A 24,580-nucleotide genomic window follows, 5' to 3' on the forward strand; every position below is an offset into this window, starting at 1 on the left:
TCAAAAGCACATATTTACAGTGCAGAGAACGAGCATGAAAATTGTGAAGGCTTCAGGCTATAGACAGTGCAGTACAGTAAATAAAACCAGATGCCCTGCCCTGGGTGACCACACTTACGGAAAACAAGAAGCAAGATGCAAATGATCTGACATAACAGTGGACTCTTTGTGGATGCATATAGCACTTATCGTGGTGATCTCCACCGCCTGTGTAGAGCATCAGAGTAACTGAGAAGAAACCTAATTATGAGCCTTAGAATAGCACTGCATGTGCCCTTGATCGCTTCAGTTCAAGCAAGCACTCCCTTCACTCTCACATAGAGGAGAGAGAAAGCTGCACAGCGTCCAAGCTATTTCAAATATAAATGGAGGCATTGAAATGCAGGTGGAAGCCTGGCTTTCCTGCCGTTTTCACTGGTGCGTCAAATTACACCGAAAGAGAGAAAAGTGAAAATATCCTTGGAGCCAAAGCAGCAACATATGGAATGGTCTGACATTCAAACAGACTCCCATATAGAAAGACAGTAGTGAATTAATCACATCCATTGAGCCATGGGTGCATGCTGGCCTTCATCTAATCTGGCAATGGCAGGTCGCACCACATCAGTCATATGAATACACCCAAATGATAAAACATTTAGACTGCTAAATGTCAGAGCCATGAGAGAGAGAGAGAGAGAGAGAGAGAGAGAGATAACAAGTCAGCAGGGCAGAGTGGCAGCAGGGCTAAGCCTAGAAAAAGGTGGAGCAGTAGACTCCAGCAGTAGACTGGTGTGAGTGAGCTGTATAAGCAGGGTGATGTATTAGGATTTAGAGGAGAAAAGGCAAAAAGACAAGAGAAGGAGAGCAAAAAGCACAGGAGGACAGTATAGATCTGTGTGCATAACTGAGAGGTATTTTGTAAAGTGACAACAAAGGCTACATTCTAGGACAGTCAAATGAATAAAATACTCAATTGAGATTAATCTCATTATTTTGTGGAGTTCACCATAACTCAGTAAAATTATTTTCTTCAAGTGAAAGCTGAGTTCACACAGTAAACATTTACATTTAGTGAATGTAGTTTCCATCACCAACATTCACTGAGAGCAACACTGGGTGCATGCTTTAACCAACAAGTTAAGCCTCAATAATTTGGGAAAAAAATGTGGGAAAAAAGTGTAAAGCCCTCATGAAGGATGGAGAACTTAAGAAGGACAATGAAATGGTTGGTTTTCTACTGAAAGTATCACCCATGCTGATAGGTGTTAGTACACAGTTCCAAGAACATTGCCATGCTGGTTTTTTCATAAGGCAAAGTTGAAAATCACATATCGCTTCTTTAAAAGTTCTAGAGACAATGTTGTTGATAATGTAGACTTTCATTAAAACAGCAGCTACTGTGATTTGAAAACTGCACTTTCAAACTGAGAGATCAATTTAAAATGGATTAATCTTGGCTCTACAATGACTGTACATAATATGCTGTATATCACATTTACAGTAAGATGTTCCAGCTCCTCCATGATTGTAGCCTTGTAGCTCTCATTCATACAGCTTCTGAATTCTTGTTACAATCAAGGTTCTTTCTATAGCTTTCCATGCTATTACTTTGTGAGTCTGCTGCTCATTGATTATCCAAATCTTCCACAAGCACTGCCCAGTTTGGTAGTTAATGATACTGCCAGCATCAGTGGTGTGTATTGCTTGCAAATGATATTTCAGACTCAGTGTGATAAATACATTTACTATGGCAGCAAGCTGGAATATTACCAAGACAGCAAAACAACGGAACTTGCCATCTAAGAGCTGTATTCGGAAAAAGGGGGCTACAGTTTGAAAATCATAAAGGGCATGAGCAGCTTTAGCCTGCACTACTATGATTGGTTCCAAGACTGATTTGGCAATTCACAATCACATGTATAAGTGAATCATATCTGTAATTAGTGTGCACACGTGTGCATATGAAAGCACATTGTGAGCATAAGAGCATACATATTAGCAAAAAATGTATCTACTGGCTGGAGTCATTATGTCAAAAAGATGTGTAAAGATGAAGACTCAGCAATAAAGAGAGAGTGCTCTTACATAACACTTCAGCTCAGTCCCAAACGGCACACACTCATGGTCCTGCACGTAATTGTGCTTACAAGCAAGGTCCACAGGGCTGTAAGGCATCCCATTTCTTATTTTGGCAATCAAATGGGTGCTCCTCTACACATGCTTACGGTGGTCTTTTGTTTGGATTGCATCGATGCAGACTCAACAGCGGCCTCCTTTCCAAAATTATTTAGACAAAGGCATGGACAATCAGAAAGGATGGCTTGGTTTACAGCCATATCTGTTTACAACCAACATGTTGGGCATGGCATAGGCTTGGACAATATGACAATATTTAGTTAATTATTGTGATAAACTGCAACACAATATGCTTTTCCAAATATGCTGTGAATATCGTCAGTACTGAACAACACTTTCCAACTGCATGTCTGATTACAAAGAGTACAATTAGTCCTGTTTAACTGGACTGAGCGCAAGTATGTAAAATGTTGAATATAAATTGTGTCTTTAATAATGAATACATAGTTTTTGTATTTTTTTAAATGTGATACTAACTTGTCTTTTCCATGCATCAGTTGTCAGAAAAATGTAATTATCATAAATCATAAAAACGTCTTAAAGTATTGCGATATTACATTATACTGCAAGCCAGCAAAATGGAGCACATCTGTGTGGTGTGTGACGCTCGAGGTAGCGTGGTTTCAAGGTGAAGCAGCACAGCTCTCTCTTCAAGAAAACAATGGCATCACTAGCGCAAACTGGCTTTGCTGCTCATCTACTGAAAGCCCTTTTGTGAACATTGCCAAAGCTGTGAATGAAAACTACCTCAGCACAAGCTTCATTATCCTTTACCTAGACTAAGGCACTGTGTAGTTCAAGGATGCCCTGTAGAGAAAACTACCCATCTCTCTCTCTCTCTCTCTCTCTCTCTCTCTCTCTCTCTATGAACATGTGCTCCTCTTTGACTAATTCAAAAACCACAAGCACAAAACAACATCAGCTGACCCTTACATGCACCCAGACCCCTACCTCCAGCACATCAGTTTGAGATGCACATATTTATTCACACCTGTCCCCCGGTCACTCCCTCACTTCATGCTGGCTGCCTCTGACACACTCTCTGAAGCTGCTGTCACTGAGATGTAGGATGCATCAGCCCCTCCCAAACACCTGAATAAGTTTTAAAGGGCTGACTCAAGCATTTCTGAACCCTCACAGGTCCAGCAGGGAGGACACAACTGAAATATGAGTGGACAATCTGCCACACAGTGATCACACTACCCTTAGAAAGAAGACAAAAGAAAAGTGTATGAGCTTCAGGCACACAGGCACGCTGCCATCTACTGACTGTGAACGGAACTGTGCATTCTTTCTCTTCACAGTTTGCCAAAGAGGACAGTGTGTCACAGCACTGAGGGAAGGGTAACACTAGCTGAGGTTGTTAAAGCCTGTACTAACGTAGCTTTGATTCAAGGCAGTTACAGTGCGGATATCTCATGAAGTGTCAGTCCAAATCCAGCACATAGCTGATAAGAGGATTCAACGTGTTTACGAGAGCTCAGCAGACTTCAGATGGGTGTCTGTGTATGTTTATATATTTCAGGGAATACATTCACTGTAATTTTCTTTGGAGTAAACACAGCAAATTATACTCATTTACTGTTTTAAGCATTTAATGCATTATCCCCATTCATCATGCACAGCCATAGTCCTAATGGCTGTTATTTGCTTAGGCATAATAATAGGCCATAACATGAGATAATTGTGATGCACAGTAAAATTGCACCATATAAAACTAATGCAATGAAATTAGGCAAAAAAACAACTTCATCAGCAGCAGTACCATCAGTAATGCGTATCCTGCTTTTCTAGAACATAAACACATTGTTCAAAGTGTGTATTTTGCAGTGAGTTTACCTGGTCCCTCTTTGTGTTGGTATTGCTTCACCAGAATTGGAGCAGGCCGGTGAGTCATCTGTGGAGTCTCAGCAGTCTCAGCAGCCTGAAACAGAAAAGATGAGATGAAAGGTAACATTTGTAGAGGGGTTAGTAGCTCACACTGTATTCAAAATGGATTACACTGGAACAAAGAGGAACAGGAGCACAGGGTACAATGGCAAACATTCTGCTTCAGTTTTAGCCTCAGTCAGGGGTAATCCCCCCACATGGTAAAGAGAATCCCTGCTTAATGAGCGCCCCATGTATATGTCTCAGCACACACCTAAACGGACCACTCTGTCTTTGTGATTAAGAGAAAAGGAGAGCGGGTGGAGAGAACCACCATGAGACAGGACTGGTTAGGCAACCCACATGCACAGAGTAAGGCCGACCATTATATTGTTTGGTCAATAAAACTGGGCAATATTTAAAAAAAAAAAAGAACTGATAAAATTTCTTTAACTGTTGCATAAGATAATCACATTCAGAAATGTGATGCTATATTGAACAACAACCAAACATTCTATCAGGCAATAGGAGAACTTATTTAAGAGCATAAAATTATGACACCTGAAAGATGAAGTTTTGAAATACTGAGAAAATTAAAAATGTTGGTATGATACTAAAATCGAGTGTTCTGTTAAACATTCAATAAAGTTTGAATAAAAAAAAAAAAAAAGATACAAATAAAATAAAACATGGCTTAAACATTACTTATCAGACCCATCTGAAAACTGTCTGAGCATGGTGAATGCAAGATTGACAGCCCTCAGTCCACTGCTCCCTGCCTGCTGTGTCACTGAGATAGAACTAACGACAACATCAATAGCAGAAATAAGACAAACAGGTAAACAGGTGGCGGCTGCTGTGTCTTGACAGCTCAGTTATGCTTGCTAGGTTAGCTTTTGTTTGTTGTTAGCTTTCCTTCTTTCTTTAAGTTTCCCTGATTTAAACATAGAGAAAGAGTGCACTGGGGAACACACTTTTGTTAGAGATATGCTGGTAAGAAACTTATATCAGCTTTGTGGTGTGGACATTGCTTACATACACACTACTCAGGCTTAGCATAGTGCATTTTAAATTCAGAGATGAGAATGTTGGCAAAATACAATGGACATTTAGTGGTCATTGGAAAGTTACTCAAAGTATGCAACTTTGTAAGTGTATACTATACGCCCACAAGAGCAAGTTTAATCTACCTAGAAAAAAAACCCCTACATATTCATATTCACTGGGGCTTAAAGTATAATAATGTCACTTATAAGTGGCTTGATTCATTTTTACAGAATGATTCAAATGTTTGAAATCACTGCTTTCAGTAACACATGAAATGATTCTAATGTAATACTAATATTCTACATGTTTGATAACAATTTAAAGAACGCTGTAAAAAGAAAGTTTTGATACTTAACAGAGCCGTAATTGATCCTCTAGGAACTGGGAAAGCTGTACAGCACTGAGAATAACTTACAATAAAATAAAATAAACAGAATGCTTCTTATTCGAAAAGTGATGAGTGAATCTTGCTTATAACAGCAGCTATTTATAGCAATATCGTGACAAGAAATAACTTCAAATAGATCACTGCACTTTATTATTCAATGATACAACTTTATGATTTGATGTAACTATTATTTAATAACTGTCATAATTTAATTGACTTTACATGAATAGAACTGAAAATGAATGCTAATGTGCTTTGGAACTTCAGCTTACCTCAAAATGCTGCAGTAAAAAATGACCTAAAATGACAAAGTCAGCATTGAGCAGCTGAGTTAACTCTAACCTGAAGAGAAAGTTCCTCTGATCCTTGTCTACAGTGGGAGTGCATCTGCATTACAAAAACACAGCTGTGCATGCACATAACTGTGAATCTGTGGCAGAAGAAACTCATGAATGAACGTTTGCAGTAACAATTATTATAATTACATTATATTATTATAATGATAAAGTAGATGTTGGGTTACTCTGTATCATAATATTTAATGTGTGAGTTTTATTAAACATTTTTATTGGAATAGTTATTATTACAAATGGCATATAACCATAAGGGAGAATAGAAACTAGGTCACATTTTTTTAACTACAAAATATTGTGCTAATTATTTTTAGATATCGCCCATGTCTAATTTAAAGTATATTATTGAAACCTGCAACTTTGTGCCTGTCATTTGAATTTAATAAATTTGACAGTTAAGGACCAAGTCATTTTAGTCAGTAAAGTTTAACAAAAATTGTTGGAAGTTTTTAGCCATAAAAATATCAGCCAATTTTATCAGTTAAATTTATCAGCTATTATCTATTCTTCAAAAAAGGCGATAATTACTGTTTTCATACCCAAGTCCAACCTTAAAAATATCTGTAAAACAATATCAGCACACAGCCACATGCAGAGGTAGCGCTACATGCCTGTTGGTGTGCAGAGTCTCCTGGCTGAAGGGAAGATGCAGCAAACGAATGAAGAACATGCGGAGTCACTGTATGTTCCTCTGATGGTCTGAAGTTGACTGACAGACCGCTGTCTTCAGCTACTGCACCTCTCTCACCTGGTTACCATGGAAACACCAACACATCACTTAAATTAAAAGCGAGTACAGCATGAAGGTAGAAAAAGAAAACAGCATTTCTTCACATAGAAATGATTATGATTTCACAAACATGCAGTGCAGGGTCAAATTACAGTAAGTCATCACCGAATCTGCCAACCTTAATGAAGACCTGGATATAGTTTGTGCAGGTTGAATGTTATTAGATAAGTCTGTTAGCTATCTGTAAATTTGGTTGTTAAAATCTCGTTCTTGTGTAGGGTGTGATTGTAATTTGTAACTGCAAACACTTTTGCAAAACTGCAAAAACTTACAGAAAATTTTAATATAATGCACATATTCAGTTTCAAACTACTAAGGGTTCTTTAGTGAGAAAATGGTTCTATATAGAATTATGAACACTTAAAGAACCCTTTACATGATTAAAGAGTTCTTTGTTTAATGCAAGCGTTCTTCAGACTGATGGAGAATGTGCTATAGATGGTTATATATAGAACCTGTATGAAAATGGTTATAAATAGCACCCAAAAGGGTTCTTCTGTTACTATATGACAAGCTTGTAACAACAGAAGAACCCATTTGGATGCTATATTGAACACTTTTTCAAAAAGGTTCTATATAGTACCATCTATAGCATATTCATAAACATCAATCTGAAGATCCCTTTAGGCTAGGAACCCTTTAGGCTCATAGTTTCTTCACTAAAGAACTCCTGAGTGAATGCCATTTTTAAGAGTGTGGTTAATAGTGACACTATAATGATCTCTTGCCACTGACAGATGGGGTAGTGGATAGCTGATAAATTATGCATAATAAGAGATACAATTACAAAAACCTACCAAGTGCACCTACATCATAGGTGTACATAATAAAAGAGTCAATGAGTACAAGTACACAGTAGGTGAATCTAATAAACTGGAAAAGCGGAATGATGTTTGACAAGGACAATGAGACACTCTCTGAGTCTCAGCCTTATAGACTCAGTTATACTAAAGACACATGTTTCCACAGTTGAAAGAAAAGCAAAATAGCGTTAAACTCTCTCTCCATCAATAACGCACTCTTGTATGCGCTGCTCAAATATGTTTTTTCTATTTTGGCAGCGATGGTCTCTAAGCAACATTGAGGTTCTTTTTACCATGAGTGGAGCTACTTCAGCCAAAGGCAAATATTGGTTTAGGCCAACACAGGAAGAGGCTAGGAGTTGCAGTGCACTCATAACTTACACATACTGGCTAAGCTGTTATGAAGAGAGTTTAGATACACTAAGAGCATGAAAGCAAGATTTTTAAAATTATATTTGATATATATATATATATATATATATATATATATATATATATATATATATATATATATATATATATATATATATATATATACATATATATTATATATATATATGAATGTGTGCAAATTCTGATTTTATGCAGCAACTATGAAACTTGACATATATATATATAAATAAAATACATGTGTTTATCCCCAATTAAAAGTGCTTATTCATCTGTAAACCTCTTTATTTTGAGCCGATGAAGCAAATGAAGTTGAGGGTTAAGAAAGAAACATCAGCAGTAAGTGTGCGGCAGGAGGAGGCTGTAGTTGGTTAATGTTCACGCAGGGCTGTATGAGAACGCTGTGAGCGGGGCTGTTTTCCGCTGTGCTCCCCCAGCCTGCATCCTGATGAACTATCCAGACAGACTGGCTTCCCCTGGGCCAGCCCCTGCTCAGCCCTTCCCTCTCACATACAGCATGCACACACATACAGCAGCACAAACATCTCTATTCCCCCTCTTCATATAACACTGCTAGTGTGAGGCACACTTCATTTGAGTCAGATCCAGCGAGGGCCACAAACTCCCTGCAGCATGTATGGATGGCCACCCAGAGGCAGCCACAAACTCTACAAACACGAGTTATGGTGGCAGGAATAACAACATAAAACATGAGGAAGAATTTACAGGTTTGTGTGTGGTAAGCCACACATGGGCTGCTCTTAAACACAATATCATGGAGATTTAATAAGGTTAATAAGGTTAAATAGTTCTTTACTATTATCATGAAGTATGAAGACTTCTATGATCTAATCCTTTTAATGTGTTAGGGCTGAAAACATACTGTTTGTCATACAACAGTTAATTCTGGCCATGCAAGCTGATTGGTTGAGAGGCGTTCTAACCATGCTGTTATTTTGCCATAAAATAAAGGGTTTTTCACAAACTCTATCACTCTGCTGAGACACTGCTACTAAGCAACGACTTTGACAGCTGTAGATGTTCAAGCCATTGGAACATTTTTACTTCTTACTCTGCGCACAGAAAATGGATTCTTTTAAGATTACATTTGACCTACAGCAAATTTGGTCAGACTCTGAAGATGGACTACACTAAATTACCAAAACTAATACCTACACTAAAAACACCCAAACTGTCAGTTGGTCTGTGTGAAGAGCTTCATAACAAACTGCCAGCTTTTCAGCAAGTGACGGAGCTTGTTACTCTGAAGTAGCAGCAAGCTGATTGTTAAGGAACTATAATTTGGCGGAAGGAATTACTAACATTAAAACATTTGAAATGCCACCGTCATGGCCCAATTTATTTATTTCTTACTTATTTAAGCAATAGAACACTTGAGGTCATGTGTTATCGCAAATAACATCACAGCCATGATGTTATTTCATGATAACATACTCCCTCTCGTGTTCTATTGCTTAAATAATCACTACTGCACCACTGACATTCACATCACAGAAGACAAATGCATCCTTCAACAATTTACAAAATTTTTAATTGTGTGCTATGAGCATTTCAGCCTTTCCAGATGAGTTTCTGTGCAGCGCATTTGATCAATATTGTGGAGCCATGATATGTATTTTTGATGTACCTGTGTGCTGAATAACCAATTGTCCAGGTGAGGTCAGGGTTGCATGTGGACTCTGGTCTGTATTGGACTGGGTGGGCCAATGTCGTATGAGAGAGTGTCCAGTCACCACTTTCTCCTGAGCTGCAGTCAGAACTGGTCGTTGGCCCTCACTCACCTCCCCGCTGCTCTCCTCATCCCATGATCTCTAACAGAACACATGCATTTCACACTTATTGCACAGTAGAGCAGGATTTTTTCTATCCAGTTTACACACAGGTTTTTTGAGAGTCCTTAAATTTAATCATGTGCTGCCACTGCCCTCTAGTGGTAAATGAGGGTACTGCTTGGTACAAAACATTACAAATAAAACTGTATAGGTTTTTTATATATGTAGACCAATTTGATCAGATTTTCATGGCTAAAATTAAACACCTTTTACATTGGAGTTGTTTTAATTCAATTTTTTTTTCTTAGGCAATTAACTGGTAATCTAAACTCCACAGAAGGACAGATTATATACATTTTTCACCATGAGACAGTGATAGTAATTGTTTCAGTATAGCACAATGTACTTAATACACAATGTAATACCACACATACAAACAATTCAGTACACAACACAATATACAAAGACACTACAAGGATGTCATATAAAAATGTGTAATTTAAATCCACAATTACATTCTTACACGTATTTTAAGTAAATCATAATATTGATATGCTGCTGGTGATGATGTATACTAATAACAGTAGATTATTGATCTGGCAATAATTTAACATCTCTTGGAGCGAGTCATTTGTCAGTTGTACCTCCAGTTGCTGTGATTGACTGGCTGGGCCCTGTTCCATCCTTGCCAGCAAAGATAGAATTGGGTCATGGTGGGCAGGAACACGTGGTCTTCTAATCACCTGACCCTCACTGGGTGGGTCGTAGTCCTGTCAAGCACAATGTTGCACATCAAATCAATGAATAGATGCAGGCACACAAAACACTGACTGCCTTTTTTTAGATTATATATATATATATATATATATATATATCTATCTTCACATTAGTGCACTCCATAAATACTTGCTTTCAGTGATTTTAATTGATCACATTAAATCTGAGTATGTATTAGTTGCTAAGAGACATATTGAGGTGAAAGGTGAGATATTCACCATATCCTGGACTCCATGCAGTGAGCTGTTGAAGCTGGTCATTATGTTGGGCAGAGTGAAGCCCTCTTCCTCCAAAGCTGCAGAGAAAACACAGATAGAGGCAATTGTAGTTTGTATGGGTTTGTATCTTATTCAGCAGTTACTAATGTAGCAACGTGTAGAGCAAGAGTTCACTGTGTAATGACGTGACCAGAATGTGATTCACCCACCTGGATGGACACTTCTGTATGTGTGTGGTGTGTAAGTGTCTGACAGGCAGGCTAGTACCTCTGACTGCAGCCATCTGGCCGCAGCTGAGCAGCAGCTCTCCCTCTGAGATGTGTCTGGCTGCAGTCTCAGTCTCAGTCTCAGTGAGGGAGGGGCTGAAGTGTGAGCTGCTCTCCTCCACAGATGGAGACTCAGGAGGAGCAGGGACAGGCTCCTCTACTGCTGGAGCTGGAGGACTTTCTGGTTTGGAGGGAACAGGAGATCCCTCTTCTTCATGGGCTACTGTCAGCACACTGCTGTGTGTGTGTGTGTGTGTGTGTGTGTGTGTGTGTGTGTGTGTGTGTGTGTGTGTGTGAGTGAGAGAGAGAGAGAGAGAGAGAGAGAGAGGCAGAGGCAGAGGGAGACAGGCAGAGAGACATATCTCTCAGAGAAGAGGAGCATACAACAGAACAGTCCTTTGCCTGGGCAGAAACAATGAATCAGCTTGAGAAAAAAGGTGTAGGTTCACTGAGAATGACACATACCCACAATGCCTAAAATAATTTACATAGTCAAGTACTTCTGTCTGCAGTCTTCAGATACATTTAGATTCCATTCCATCGAAAGATATAGACATATGCAAAATTATACAACACATGAATTATCTTCAGTTTAAATGTGCTTTCTTGGATTACCACCACAATCAGTTTAGTTCCAAATTTCTACATAATTAAATAATTAAGATGTAAACAGACTTATTCAGAGTGGTTTGGTGTGAAATTCCAAAGAAACTTACAGACTCAGTATTGCTGACAAATTGTTGAGATATTATTTTCACTAGTTTTGAGAAGGTTTTGGCCTAAACATATTTTAAAATACTTTCAGGACAGGGAACTACATTCAGGGCATACTAGTACCCCAAAACTTTTTTTTTCCAAATTTGTGCAAGGAGGAAACAAAGCACAGCATTTGTACACAAGAATCTCAAACCAACAGTGAAGCATGGAGGTGGAAATTTAATGGTTTGGGGCTGCTTTGCTGCAGCAGGGCTTCACAAGCTCTCCATCATAGAACCCACTATGAATTCATCATAGTTTCAGAGGGTGTTAGAGGAAAATGTGAGACCATCTCTGTAAACTGAAGCTGGACTGTGCAACATGATGATGAAAACATTCCAGTAAACCCATCAATGGCTCAAAAGGAAGATCTGGAGTTCTTTACAGTCGAATACTGTATGTATGTATGTGGGTGTGTGTGTATATATATATATATATATATATATATACACACAAACACACACCCCCAATATATATGTAACCACAGTATATAATGCCTAATGATATATCTATGTTTATCTTCCTGCTTTAACTGGGATCTTGTACTGCATGCACTGATGTAGAGGAGTCCTTTTAACTGAGCTGTTTTCAATTCAGTCAGTTCTAATCAAATTAACGAAAATATGGTGCCTCTCAGAGGTTCTTTGAACACTGCCATTTTCATGCTTTTCCAGCAGGGGGCAATGTGGTTTCACATATTTTTCACTTTGCCACTTTTCTGTGCATTTTTGTCTAACTCAAGTTTGATGATTCCTTTAAAATCATATTTTTGTGATTCAGCTCTGCTTGAGAAAACACAGAAAAGAATTGTGAACCCATAAAACATCCAGGTTAGGAACCTCACTACTTCCATTTAGTGGGTATTTAGTTGCCTAGTATTCCAAGGCCTGTATTGAATACTGTATTTAAAGTCTACCTCAAATTAACCTAAAATTTTTTTTTAATTAACCTTGACAGTTCTTGGCCCTGGTTATATTAAGCATGACTCATAATGTTTCATTTAAAAACTAAATTCCAGACCTTCCTGTAATCATCCATCAAAATGTAATTATCATCTCTAAAATGTATTCACTTACATGTAGCTAATCATGTTAAGAGAATTAATTCTTCTTTTGAGACATTTAAGAAATATGGAAATAAGTTTTAATACTGCATGCATTGTCATTAAGGTACATTAGGGGAGCCTTTAACTGTATAAAAGGCCAGATAGCCAGAGCTGAACAGAGTGAGAAAGACTCACGGTGGTGGTGGATGCTCTTCTTCCTTGCTGTGTGGCTCCTCCTCCTTTAGAGGAAGCTCTGCATCTCCCCACGGGTGGTTACGCAGGCCTGCCAGCTCTGGAGGGGGGGAAGGTGTCGCAACCCTGTAGGGGGATGGAAGTGGCGTGCTGGCAGGCGTCCCCACTGGAGCCTTTTCTGGTTCTGAAACAAGGACAGAAAGGACAATAAGTTACTAGGGTTGAGCTACTGAGTGTCAGCAGTTACCATTTTGTACATATTCAGAGAAAGAAACATCAAGCAACAATGCCTGAAAATGTGCTTTGTTTTAACCCCTTCAACTCAGTATCTTGTCCATACTTTAATTCTTCACTGCCATAATACTCTCTACATAACATATTATTTTCATGGCATTTGACAAATAATTTACAGCAGTCTACAAATAGCAGAATATGTTTTAAGATTATTATCTTAATAATGAGTTTAGACAGGTTTGGTCATCATTGCCAAAAGCCCCAGACAGCCTCACACAAGATCAGGCTCCTATCTACCTAAAAGAGGACTTTCAAACCTGAAATTTGTGGACTTTGGCTCAAACTTCACAAAACATGGGTGTTTCAAGTAGTCTTGGCTACTATGTATGTATTCCACTACAAGGGTGCAGGCCAATGAATCAAAACCAATTCAGGTCAGCCACAAAGACAATGACAACAAAAATTTACACTACCTTCAATGAAAGAATATGACAAAGAACAGAATAGAACTTGTTATGCCTTTACAAACAAGACAAATTACTATTTTTGTTAAGGGGGCAAAGCATAAGACAATACAACCATATTAAGTTTTATGAGCTATCCTGTTGATTCACCCAGTGAAATGTCACATGGCATCTCTGGCCTAGTGTTGAAGAGGTTATATTGTGAAACCTGGTAAAGACGGCTGAGGTGGGACAGGTGACTGAACAGGAGAAGGTTGCTCAGATAGCTCTGGAGTGCTAACAGGAGACAGCCCCTCTGGAGGACTCTCTCTCACACCGGGCTCAGGAGTGGGCACTGGTGTTGGTACTGGAGTCTGCTGCTGCAACATTAGCAAACCATAAGAGAACACAGGTGTCACTGCAGAACTAATCATCATTAACATCCCATCATTCAACAGTCAGGTTGTTAGTACTAATAGCAAAACTGTGTAAGTATGTGCATCCTCCTTTACCTGCTGGATGTGTGTGTCCTGTGTTGAGGCAGGAACAGCAGGCTCTCTGGAGCCTTCTCTCTGGCCCAGCATAAGAGAGATGATTTCAGCCAGCACCTCATTCACACAATGCCTGATGAGCTCCGAGTCCACTGGCACTCCGGCATCCACAAACAGCTGCAATCCTCCACCGCCCACTGTCTCCACTGACCCACAGCAAAACACATGAGAGCTAGCCTAATCATACACTTGATTGGTTATGATTATGACCTCCATTAGGAGTTCTTCTTGCTTCAATTCCATCTGTCCTCACTTCTGTGACGATGACTCAGACCAGCACAATTTCAGTTTTGCAGAATATCACTGCTTGCAATAAACTAGAATCATTGCTCCGTGTCTTATTGAGCTCTGGCAATTGTTAGTTTTTGCCTGTGCACTACATTGAAAGGAAAATGATTTAGACTTCAAACAGCTCTTTCTGGTGCCAGTATAGTTGAGCAAAGGACTTCTGTAAAAAGTAATCAGCACACTGATGACAGACTGACATATTTGGTTGCTAGTACATAGGTCTTGTTGGGCTTGTTGGGCTTAATAAATCATTACCATATCAAAGTCACTGCTAGAAAAATGCTTACCCTGCGTAAAGCGGGCAGTGTTACACAAATTCAATGACAGAGCTCCTTGAAACATGTACCTGATATAAGTCTGCTAAACTGTGCCAGCATTCTGCCATATTTTCAAAACATGCCGAACCCTTCTAGTGCATCAGCAGCCAAATAATTCTAAAGGAACAAATTGAAAGCTGCTATACATCTGACCCAAACTACTTTGCATTCGTGCCCTGTCAGCATTTCTGACTATTTATACAATAATAAAAAAAGGCACCTATCATAAAGTGGCACTCTTGGCAGGGGAGCTCTTTTCCTCTGTCTAAGGCAATATGTTGTAATGTTGCAGTGGTAGGGTGGCCTTAAGCAAGGAAGAGTCCAGTCAGTCCCTGAATGTGCTGACTAGGGTTTGCTGATCGCAGACTTGTAGCCTCCTCTGCAAATTTGATACATCATTGATCTTTCTATTAAACAAGAGTGGGGATTAATGAGGCGGGGAGAGTGCATGGGCTGAGTTAAAGTGAGCCGAATAAAATGGAGGAGAGGAGGAACGGAGGGATGAAGAAGAGCAATTGCACAATAATGAGGAAATACAATCTCCTAGTGCTCTGACGGCCTTGACAAATGCACTACTTGCATTCGCACAAACTATGAATCAAAATTACGAGCCAAGAATAAGGAAAAGACGTGTTATGAGTAGTTTTACCATTATGCTGCTTTGCACCAGATGTCTGTTATTTTGTTGGAATCTTTTGACTGCAGTGATGCATTTCTTTCATCACCCATGTTTGATGTAAAATCATAGAAAGAGGCAGGACTATGGGAAGAGATCTGACAGTCGTGCTTGACCCAACTGTTGCACCACCTTCATGTCCATCATAAAATGACATGAATCACACACAAGGCTTACCTATATCTGAAGTCACACTGTCCTCTGGCTCTGATTGGTTGGCTGGGTCTGTTTGTGCCGGCTGAGGGAACATCCCACTGATCATCCTTGCCATGAGCTGCTGCTCTACCCTACACAAAAAAAAACAAAACACTTCAATTCACTATGCCTGAAACTGCTAAAATAGTACTGTGCAAAAATCTACTACTCTCCATTTATTTACCCTCTGGTCATAACGGCCATTAAGCAGAAGTTATTCAACAGGCATTTCTGAGGAGATAAGAAATAAGGCAATCTACTTGCATAAAGAAGATAAAAGTCAAAGGTAAATAGGTGGAAAAATAGGTGGAGTAAAAAGTCTTAAAAGATTTAAAGAAAATAGAAATCCTAGCAACAATGCCAGAACCGGCAGACCCCAAAATCTGTCACCATCAGATTAAGACAGGGGAAAATCAAGCTTGACTCAGATCAGAAGGGAAAAAAAAAAAAAAAAAAAAAAGAATCGACAGGTGTTTCTATCCTTTCACTGTGAGAAGAAAACTCAGCACTATGAGTCTAAAAGGATGTGTAGATGTCAAGAACCCACAACTGAGAAAAGAAAATTTGCAGATTTGTTCCACTAAAAATATGGCTCCCGAAAAGGGCTGGACAATGTACATTTTATTAACTGTTGACTCCAAACTAGCTTTTGTAATACCGATATCGCAGAAGGTTTCAATATGCAAATGCATCTCCTAACCAATCACAATGCATGTATATTGTGTACTATTAACATCCTTACCGAACACTACTGCAGATGAATATAAATCCCCAATTCCAATGAAGTTGGGACGTTGTGTAAAACATAAATAAAAACAGAATACAATTATTTGCAAATCCTTTTCAACCTATATTCAATTAAATACACTACAAAGACAAAATATTTAATGTTCAAATGGATAAACTTTACAGTTTTTTTGCAAATATTCAGTCATTTTGAATTTGATGCCTGCAACACGTTCCAAAGAAGTTGGGACAGGGGCATGTTTACCACTGTGCTTCATCACCTTTCCTTTTAACAACACTCAATAAGTGTTTGGGAACTGAGGACACTAATTTAAGTTAAGTGATACTTTATTAATCCCACAAATGGGGAAATTCCACCTCTGCATTTAACCCACCCGTGAAGTGAAACACCACATACACACTAGGGAATAGACACACACACTAGGGGGCAGTGAGCACACTTGCCTGGAGCGGTGGGCACACCTCAGTCCTTGAGCAAGACACCTAAACCCCAATTGCTCCCCGGGCCAGGGAGTTTGTTGAATTGTTGAAGCTTTGTAGGTGGAATTCTTTCCCATTCTTGCTTGATGTACAACTTCAGTTGCTCAACAGTCCGGGATCTCCATTGTTGTATTTTGCGCTTCATAATGCGCCACACATTTTCAATGGGAGACAGATCTGGATTGCAGGCAGGCCAGTCTAGTACCCGCACTCTTTTACTACAAAGCCAGGCTGTTGTAACATGTGTAGAATGTGGCTTGGCATTGTCTTGCTGAAATAAGCAGGGACGTCCCTGAAAAAGACGCCGTTTGGATGGCAGCATATGCTGCTCCAAAACCTGCATGTACCTTTCAGCATTAATGGTGCCTTCACAGATGTGCAAGTTACCCATGCCATGGGCACTAACACACCCCCATACCATCAGAGATGCTGGCTTTTGAACTTTCTGCTGATAACAATCCGGCAGTCCTTTTCCTCTTTGGCCCGGAGGACACGACGTCTATGATTTCCAAAAACAATTTGAAATGTGGACTCGTCAGACCACAGGTCACTTTTCCACTTTGCGTCAGTCCATCTCAGATGAGCTCGGGCCCAGAGAACCCGGCGGCGTTTCTGGGTGTTGTTGATATATGGCTTTCGCTTTGTGTGGCAGAGTTTTAACTTGCACTTTTAGATGGAGCGACGAACTGTGTTCACTGACAATGGTTTTCTGAAGTGTTCCTGAGCCCATATGGTAATATCCGTTACAGAATGATGTCGGTTTTTAATGCAGTGCCGCCTGAGGGATCAAAGGTCATGGGTCAATGTTGGTTTTCTGCCTTGCCGCTTACTTGCAGAGATGTCTCCAGATTCTCTGAATCTTTTGATGATATTATGGACTGTAGATGATGAAATCCCTAAATTCCTTGCAATTGCATGTTGAGAAACATTGTTCTTAAACTGTTGGACTATTTGCTCATGCAGTTGTTCACAAAGTGGTGAACCTCGCCCCATCCTTGCTTGTGAACGACTGAGCCTTTCAGGGATGCACCCCTTTATACCCAATCATGACACTCACCTGTTTCCAATTAAGTTTTTGAGCATTTCTCACCTTTCCCAGTCTGTGGTTGCCCCTTTCCCGACTTCTTTGGAACGTGTTGCAGGCATCAAATTCAAAATGAGTGAATATTTGCAAAAAACAATAAAGTTTATCAGTTTGAACATTAAATATCTTGTCTTTGTAGTGTATTCAATTGAATATAGGGTGAAAAGGATTTGCAAAGCATCGTATTCTGTTTTTATTTATGTTTTACACGTCCCAACTTCATTGGAATTGAGGTTGTAGTTTCCACAACTGTATTACAGAAATGACAGAAATTTAAAATAAAACACACAAAAAAGTTTCTCAAATGCACCAAACCATGTCTCAGTGAAACATTCAAGTAGTAGTTTTTAATGCTGATTTTGCTGAGGTACTGTATATCAGCAACACATGCCTGAGGTTCATGTAGCGCAGTTTGTAACAGAATCAGAAAATGAGTTTCTCACCATTCCACAAGCCTGTTCTCCAGGGTCTCTCTGTGTTGAATAATGCTGAGTACAGGCGTTGAGAGAGGTTCAGACTGGGCCGGCTGCACAGGGAATGCTGGACCATGATAGAGAGCAGCTGGAGGAGAGGGTAACCCATTGAGCTCTATAGGAGCTTGTTCTGGAGCTTCTTCTTCCACTTCAGGCTGCTGCTTTAAGACAAGAGGAAGAAAACGGCAATAAAGAGATTTGTATAATGCAATACAGCATGTACTTTCTGATTTGACTGACTTCTTTACAGAAAGAACTGTTGCAAATCATGATTTGTGTGATATCTATTCATCAGCAGTCATTGCTAAAGGCATACAGAGTTGATGTGATAACTGCTAACACATGTTTGACAGAGTGTGAATTCATAATGGTCATTATTGTCTAAGCAGAGCAGAGAGACATTTGTCTTCTGTTATTCTTCTTTCAATTTTTATGTGTTCACACTGAACACTTTGGCCACTGGTTTGCATTATGTGCAGATTCCTCTGGCTCTGAGTCAGACAGCCTTGGGTAAGGCTGGACCAATCAGCTCATTTCCAATGGCCAGGCTCCAGAGAGAGGAGGGGGGTGGAAATAATGGCAAGAGAGTGAGAGATAGAGGAGAGAGAGGGGGGAAAGAACAGGAGGGAGGGTGAGAGGGTGGAAATAATGGCAAGAAAGAGAGAGAGAGAGGGAGAGATAGAGGAGAGAGAGAGGAGGGACGAAAAGGAGGGGGGGCAAAACAGAAAGAGAGAAGGGGAAAAAAACTTGGCAGTGTTGGCAAGTCACTGAGCTTGTTTGAAGTTTATGGCTCCATCAAAAAGCAGGTCTGTCAGAGTGGAGACACTGGAGACTTAGAGGAATGACATTTTAGTAGTGGGCATGTGGCCCTGGCTGCTCTTAGTGAGAGGGCTTGTTTGATGGGGACTGGACTGGAGTGGCTGAGCCCTTTATTTGGCAGCTGGGAGAGCTAAAAGAGTAGGAGAAAAATCACCAGCCATAATTGGAATTTTTAAAGGGCTTAATTACAGGCAATCGCACACGTACCACTCAAATTCTTTTACAGTTTTTCTCAATTTGGAAAATGTTTACATTTCCAGAGCAATAATCTTGACCTGAATTGACATGCAAACAAGAGGCAGCATAATATTGACAAAGAGTCAACTTTTTAATAGCAATCCAAATATTGCCAAAAATAAGCAAAATACATTAAAATGCTTAGTGAGTTGCATGTTTTCTAGAATTTAGCCCTGAGAAGATGAATGGTTTTGAAATGTGTACAATATTTAGGCTCAGAGCAAGCCAGCCAAAATGGACAGCAACCTACACACAACCTATTTTTGTAGGTGCGATCCAAATATGCAAATATTTCTAAGAAATTGGTAGCTCACTGCTGTTACTAACCACACATCAGAAAACAGTTGTCCCACACAATACTATGGACTAATACTCTCTTTCACCACCACTACTCTGTAGCCTTAAGAAAAAACATCAGTACGCTTCGACTCTCCATGCTGTTTACTCCCAAAACCAAAAGGGGGCAATGTGGAATAGCCCATCTTACTTAGAGTGTGAAACCCCCCAACCCTCTTTTATTTTCATTTTCTGCACTCTTTTTTCCTCTCCAATAGCTACAAAAGCCTGTGAGAACAACACAGATATGCTCTCCTTTCCTCTCAGTCAAATGACTGCCATGTTATTCCGTGCTAACTGACGGCTTGCCCTTGTCCGACCGCGCGCTGAAATCGTCCTAATGCCCAATATGCCGGGCAGCTTGGGTCGCTTGTTAGCAGTAAATATGGCAGGCTTATGGCTTTGTGTGTATGCTTGAGTGGCCTGTGATGTGAGAGGAATTCCTGAACAGCCAGTGGTGGGGCGGAACTGAACAAAGAGGGGGGATACAGGCAGTGCACGCACACGCGCACACACGCACACACCCATACACACCACACCCTTTCAATAACAATTGTCTAAATCAATGTTCTCTGCAGAATGATATTTTCTAATCCATCCACTGCTTTTGGTAATTAATGAAAGCACCATTCTCTTTCACTTTTTGGCTATGCAAATCTAATTAATGGAGAACCGAACATTTAATGGCTTATGTTTCTGAGCAGAAGGTGTCAAACACCTTCAATTTTGTCAAATTCTAAATTGTGTATGAATCATTGTTCTTGCAGGCAGGTTGGCTGTTTTAGGCTGCCCACTCCATGCCCTTGGGCAAGTAAGCAGATGACCTTTGTGCTGTGTACTGGAGTGCATGGGACTGGGCCAAAACAGGAAAAAGATTTAGCTGGAACTACCTGGACCTCAGCGACTGCCAAGAAATTTGTTCCAGGGAAGCAGTCATCCTCCTCATCCTCATCTCCAAATGCTTGGGCATCTGCTCCAGCCTGGGATGAGGCACAAAAGAGGAGGTCAACAAGGTGCAAAAACAACAGTGAAAAACCTCATGTCATTAACAGCCTGAGGGATTATGAGCTTATATGAGTATGAATTATTAAAGATCATGTTGATGGTCCAAAGCAAGGTGATTACATTTGACTGCGCATCAAAACGTGCTGTGTGAAACATCATTATCAGCTTCCACAGGCAGCAGCCGATCATCATCTCCTGATGCTCTTTCTACCAATCTTTGCTGTCTTTTATCACATAAACAATGCTGACTTACCCCACAACACAATTACTCTTCCCTCAGCAGTACCCATGAGCACCAGGCATACACACTCTGGTTTGGAGTGGACTCCCTGACTCTCGAGATCGCAAAGGTCATGACCTGCTTCTTCTCGTGAGCTCAGTATGTGAGAGAATCACGAGTCCTTCCCCTAGGGGGTTACACACCATCTCTGCCTGCTGACCCTCGTCTCTATGGCAACGGGAGAGGGAGATGGAGATAGATAGAGAGAGATAGAGAGAGAGAGAGAGAGAGAGAGAGAGAGAGAGAGAGAGAGGGAGAGGGAGAGGGAGAGGGAGAGGGAGAGGGAGAGGGGGAGAGGGGGATAGAGAGATAGAGATAAAGAGAGAGAGAGAGAGAGAGAGAGAGAGAGAGAGAGAGAGAGACAGAGAGAGAGAGAGAGAGAGAGAGAGAGAGAGAGAGAGAGAGAGAGAGAGAGAGAGAGAGAGAGAGCTCCTCCACTCATGTGCACACTCTGCACGAGACCAAGCTGGAGCCAGGCAGACATACAGGCAGACGGCAGGCCAAGAGCTGGGCAGACAGACAGCAGTGTACTAACAAGGATCAGAATCTTTATTCTTCAAATATAAATTTATTAAGAGCTGTTGTTGGTGTTGGCACAAAGAGAAAAAAAATGATATAATACAGACAATATTCCTCTATCAATTAAGACTGTCGAGTGGGATCAGAAATGAATTTATTTTAGTTGGTCAAAAATTTGAATATATAAAAATTTTGAAGACATCATTTTTCTAGATGCAAATTCACAGGGAGATGATACACAAGTATAGATACATAAGTATAGAAGTAAATATGTAAATATCAAGCATCCTCAAAACCTCAGAGGTTTAACTCAGTGATCAGTGGTCTCAGTCCTGGTGGGGAGGGTCAAGACATGGTTGCTTTAAAAAAAAAAAAAAAAGGTACATAGGCATAATCTTATGTGTCTTTAAGAAGGACTATTGCATGAAATCCCCCACATCAATAACACACTGTCATTATAAGCTAAAACGGAGTGGCTATGAGAGTAAAAAATCAGTGTGAATGTGGTTAAAAAAAGAGGTGCAACTGAAGCAGTGGTTGTAGCAGACATGCAGCAGTGATTAGACACTTATGGGGTCCTACTGCAGATAGCTTTCAAGATATATAAAAAATATACATTTTCTACATTTGAATGTCCATGTTTTCATTTAGGTCCACAAATATTTAAAAGACTAGTTTGATAGCACTAATAAAAAAAGAGAATATGCCTCTAACAATATACAATATTACTATAGGCAATGGGCAATATCCCTATACGATTACTTCTGAAAGCGATTCACAGATCAATTCTTCAATTAATCAAACCATTATGCCTTCTATTTTTTCCTCTGTTGTTTCATTCCTGTGACAAGAAACTTTAGCTTATCTTACAACAAAAGAATACACGTTGTGTCAATGCTTTTTTTCTGTGTTTTGCAATGTAATTTGTTAAAATGATTAGAGAATTAGTGTGTTTCTGCTTTTAAGCACACATCAATTCTTTTCCATAAACATTACTTATGTCTAATTAGTTTTGTTGATTAATCACTGCAGTCCAACACTTTACTGTACACAAATGCAGAGGCAAACTGTATTGCAGGTACACTAATACTGCAAACATTTTGAGGTGTAACAATGCATTGTGACATTGACATTGTGTTACCATATGCAATATGGAGAATGCAATATGGAATAATTATACCATCTGATGGTATTACATTGATTGAAAAACAAAGTTTTCAAACAACCAGCACCAAATAAATCACTCCTGCATGTTCATGTTCATAAACACATTCTTTCCACCTGTCAGTTCTAATGCTGTTAGTAAGGTGTGTAACAACATGGATGTAGCGATCATTATGCTAAATTCAAATTTAGTTCAGAACTGAACTGAATTTAATTGAGGGCTGAATCTATCACTTTCTTTTTGGATTTTTTGTGTCTCAGACATGGTGATCCACAGACAAAGGAACAGCGATGGAGAACAGTGCCGATGGAGTATGAGTAGCGGGACTGAGCGCGTGCTGCAGAAAGAGCACCGCAGAGCAGCAAGCAGAGACAGCCTGCTGCAGTGGACCCAGGAGTTACACTATTCATTACTATTCCCCTCACACACGCACAAACACACAACACACTCACAGTATCGAAAAACAGGTTGAGGGAGACGAGCGGTTCAATAAGCAGGCGGTTCACTACTACTGAAGAAATGGTAACACAGATATACTTTCTCACACACAAATACACACATCTGCAGACATGTGGTACAAGTCAGAGACCACCCTTTGTTCCAGTCTAAGCAGCCATTATGTGAGTAAGATATTCATTTTTACAGCTGCCTTTATTACAGCTTCTACGCTTTCAGGAGTTTCAGTTTTTTCAAGTTCAGTCTTAGAAATTTGTTTCTGCTACTCATGCCAAGTAATCCCAAACACACTGAATAATTTTGAGGTCTGGACTCTGGGCTGGTCAGTCCATTGTTATGAGGTCAGTCCACTGTCCTTATTTACTTGTCTTCCTTTGACATTCTCCTTTCTTATTCAAGTGGTTTATTTTATATCTATTCTCAAAAATATATCCTGAAAAATGATTATTTTGCATTTAATGACAATTTTTTTTACTGGAAACTAAATAAATAAAAGGTGGTCTCTGACTTTTGCTTTGCACATTACTATAGATACCCTTGCTCTCTCTTTCTTTTTACAGAGAATTTTAGAGAATTTTACAATTATGCCGTTTCATGAATTCAATATCCATCCAAGGCAAATACCACATGGGAAGCATGAGGGCTGCAGCTGAAAAAAACTCCTCTCTAGTGCGCGTGCTAGGTTTCTGAAAAACAGAGTGCCAAGCACTGCGCTCACGGACAAGCCTCCAAGGACATACTCATCTATTTTTCAGTACATTCTGTGTGTGTCGTCTTGGCATGCTTAGTGAGGTGTGGTCATATTCAATTCTCTCTGACCAAAGGTGCACAGGCCACTGAAAAGGCGGAGGAGGGGAGATTTTGGACTGAAACCATGTGTAAGAATCAAAGCCTCTTTCTATGTGTGTACGGTTGAACCTTTGTGTATCAGTGTGTGTGTATATGAGTGCTTATGAGGTCGAAGACTACCAGGCTGATGAGTCATGGGCAGGCAGCTTGATGCAGAAAGAAAAAGAAAAACAGAGAGAGAGAGAGAGAGAGAGAGAGAGAGAGAGAGAGAGAGAGAGAGAGAGAGAGAGAGAGAAGAGTCAAAAGAAATGAGAGGAATCAGGGCAGCTATGCTGTAAGTGTGCCCTTGGCAGAGCTGTATGCCTCCTCAGGGCTGGGCTGAGGATAAGACTGGCACTGTCTCCGATAGACAAGCCTGCTAACTGCACAGCTGGTTAAAACAAACATGCATACACTCACTTCATCTCTACTCTTTCTCCACAACTATTTAGTGCTGCGTTTCCCTCATCTGCTCAAAATACATTGCATTAAAATTGCTTGGTGAAGATAAACCACTGTGAAGAAAAGGTAATTGGGAAAGAATCAATGACTGCAAAAAAACAAAACAAAACAAAACAAAACAAAACAAATCAATGAAAGTAGAGAGTGCTACTTAAAGACTACCAAGTGTCTAACCACAGA

At 39.9% G+C, this 24,580-nt stretch overlaps 1 protein-coding gene across 8 annotated transcripts in view; it reads right to left on the reverse strand.

Moving 5' to 3' along the window:
* The window catches only part of kiaa0586 (KIAA0586 ortholog), a 131,089-nt gene that overhangs the window by 30,251 nt on the left and 76,258 nt on the right, over positions 1–24,580 (reverse strand). For 5 of the 8 annotated variants that reach the window (XM_017699852.2, XM_017699851.2, XM_017699849.2 and 2 more), the window contains 12 exons: positions 20,576–20,665; positions 18,264–18,454; positions 15,492–15,601; positions 13,995–14,179; positions 13,712–13,862; positions 12,809–12,989; positions 10,814–11,049; positions 10,547–10,623; positions 10,196–10,321; positions 9,407–9,590; positions 6,387–6,523; positions 3,958–4,042 (listed from right to left, as the gene is read on the reverse strand). In XM_017699852.2, coding sequence (XP_017555341.1) covers positions 3,958–4,042; positions 6,387–6,523; positions 9,407–9,590; positions 10,196–10,321; positions 10,547–10,623; positions 10,814–11,049; positions 12,809–12,989; positions 13,712–13,862; positions 13,995–14,179; positions 15,492–15,601; positions 18,264–18,454; positions 20,576–20,665 — 1,753 coding nt within the window. The remainder of the gene's footprint in view (positions 1–3,957; positions 4,043–6,386; positions 6,524–9,406; positions 9,591–10,195; positions 10,322–10,546; positions 10,624–10,813; positions 11,050–12,808; positions 12,990–13,711; positions 13,863–13,994; positions 14,180–15,491; positions 15,602–18,263; positions 18,455–20,575; positions 20,666–24,580) is intronic. The other 3 variants (XM_017699846.2, XM_017699848.2, XM_017699847.2) reach the window with 3 other exon arrangements.

This window comes from Pygocentrus nattereri, chromosome 10 (assembly GCF_015220715.1).
Source record: "Pygocentrus nattereri isolate fPygNat1 chromosome 10, fPygNat1.pri, whole genome shotgun sequence".
Lineage (NCBI taxonomy): Eukaryota > Metazoa > Chordata > Actinopteri > Characiformes > Serrasalmidae > Pygocentrus > Pygocentrus nattereri.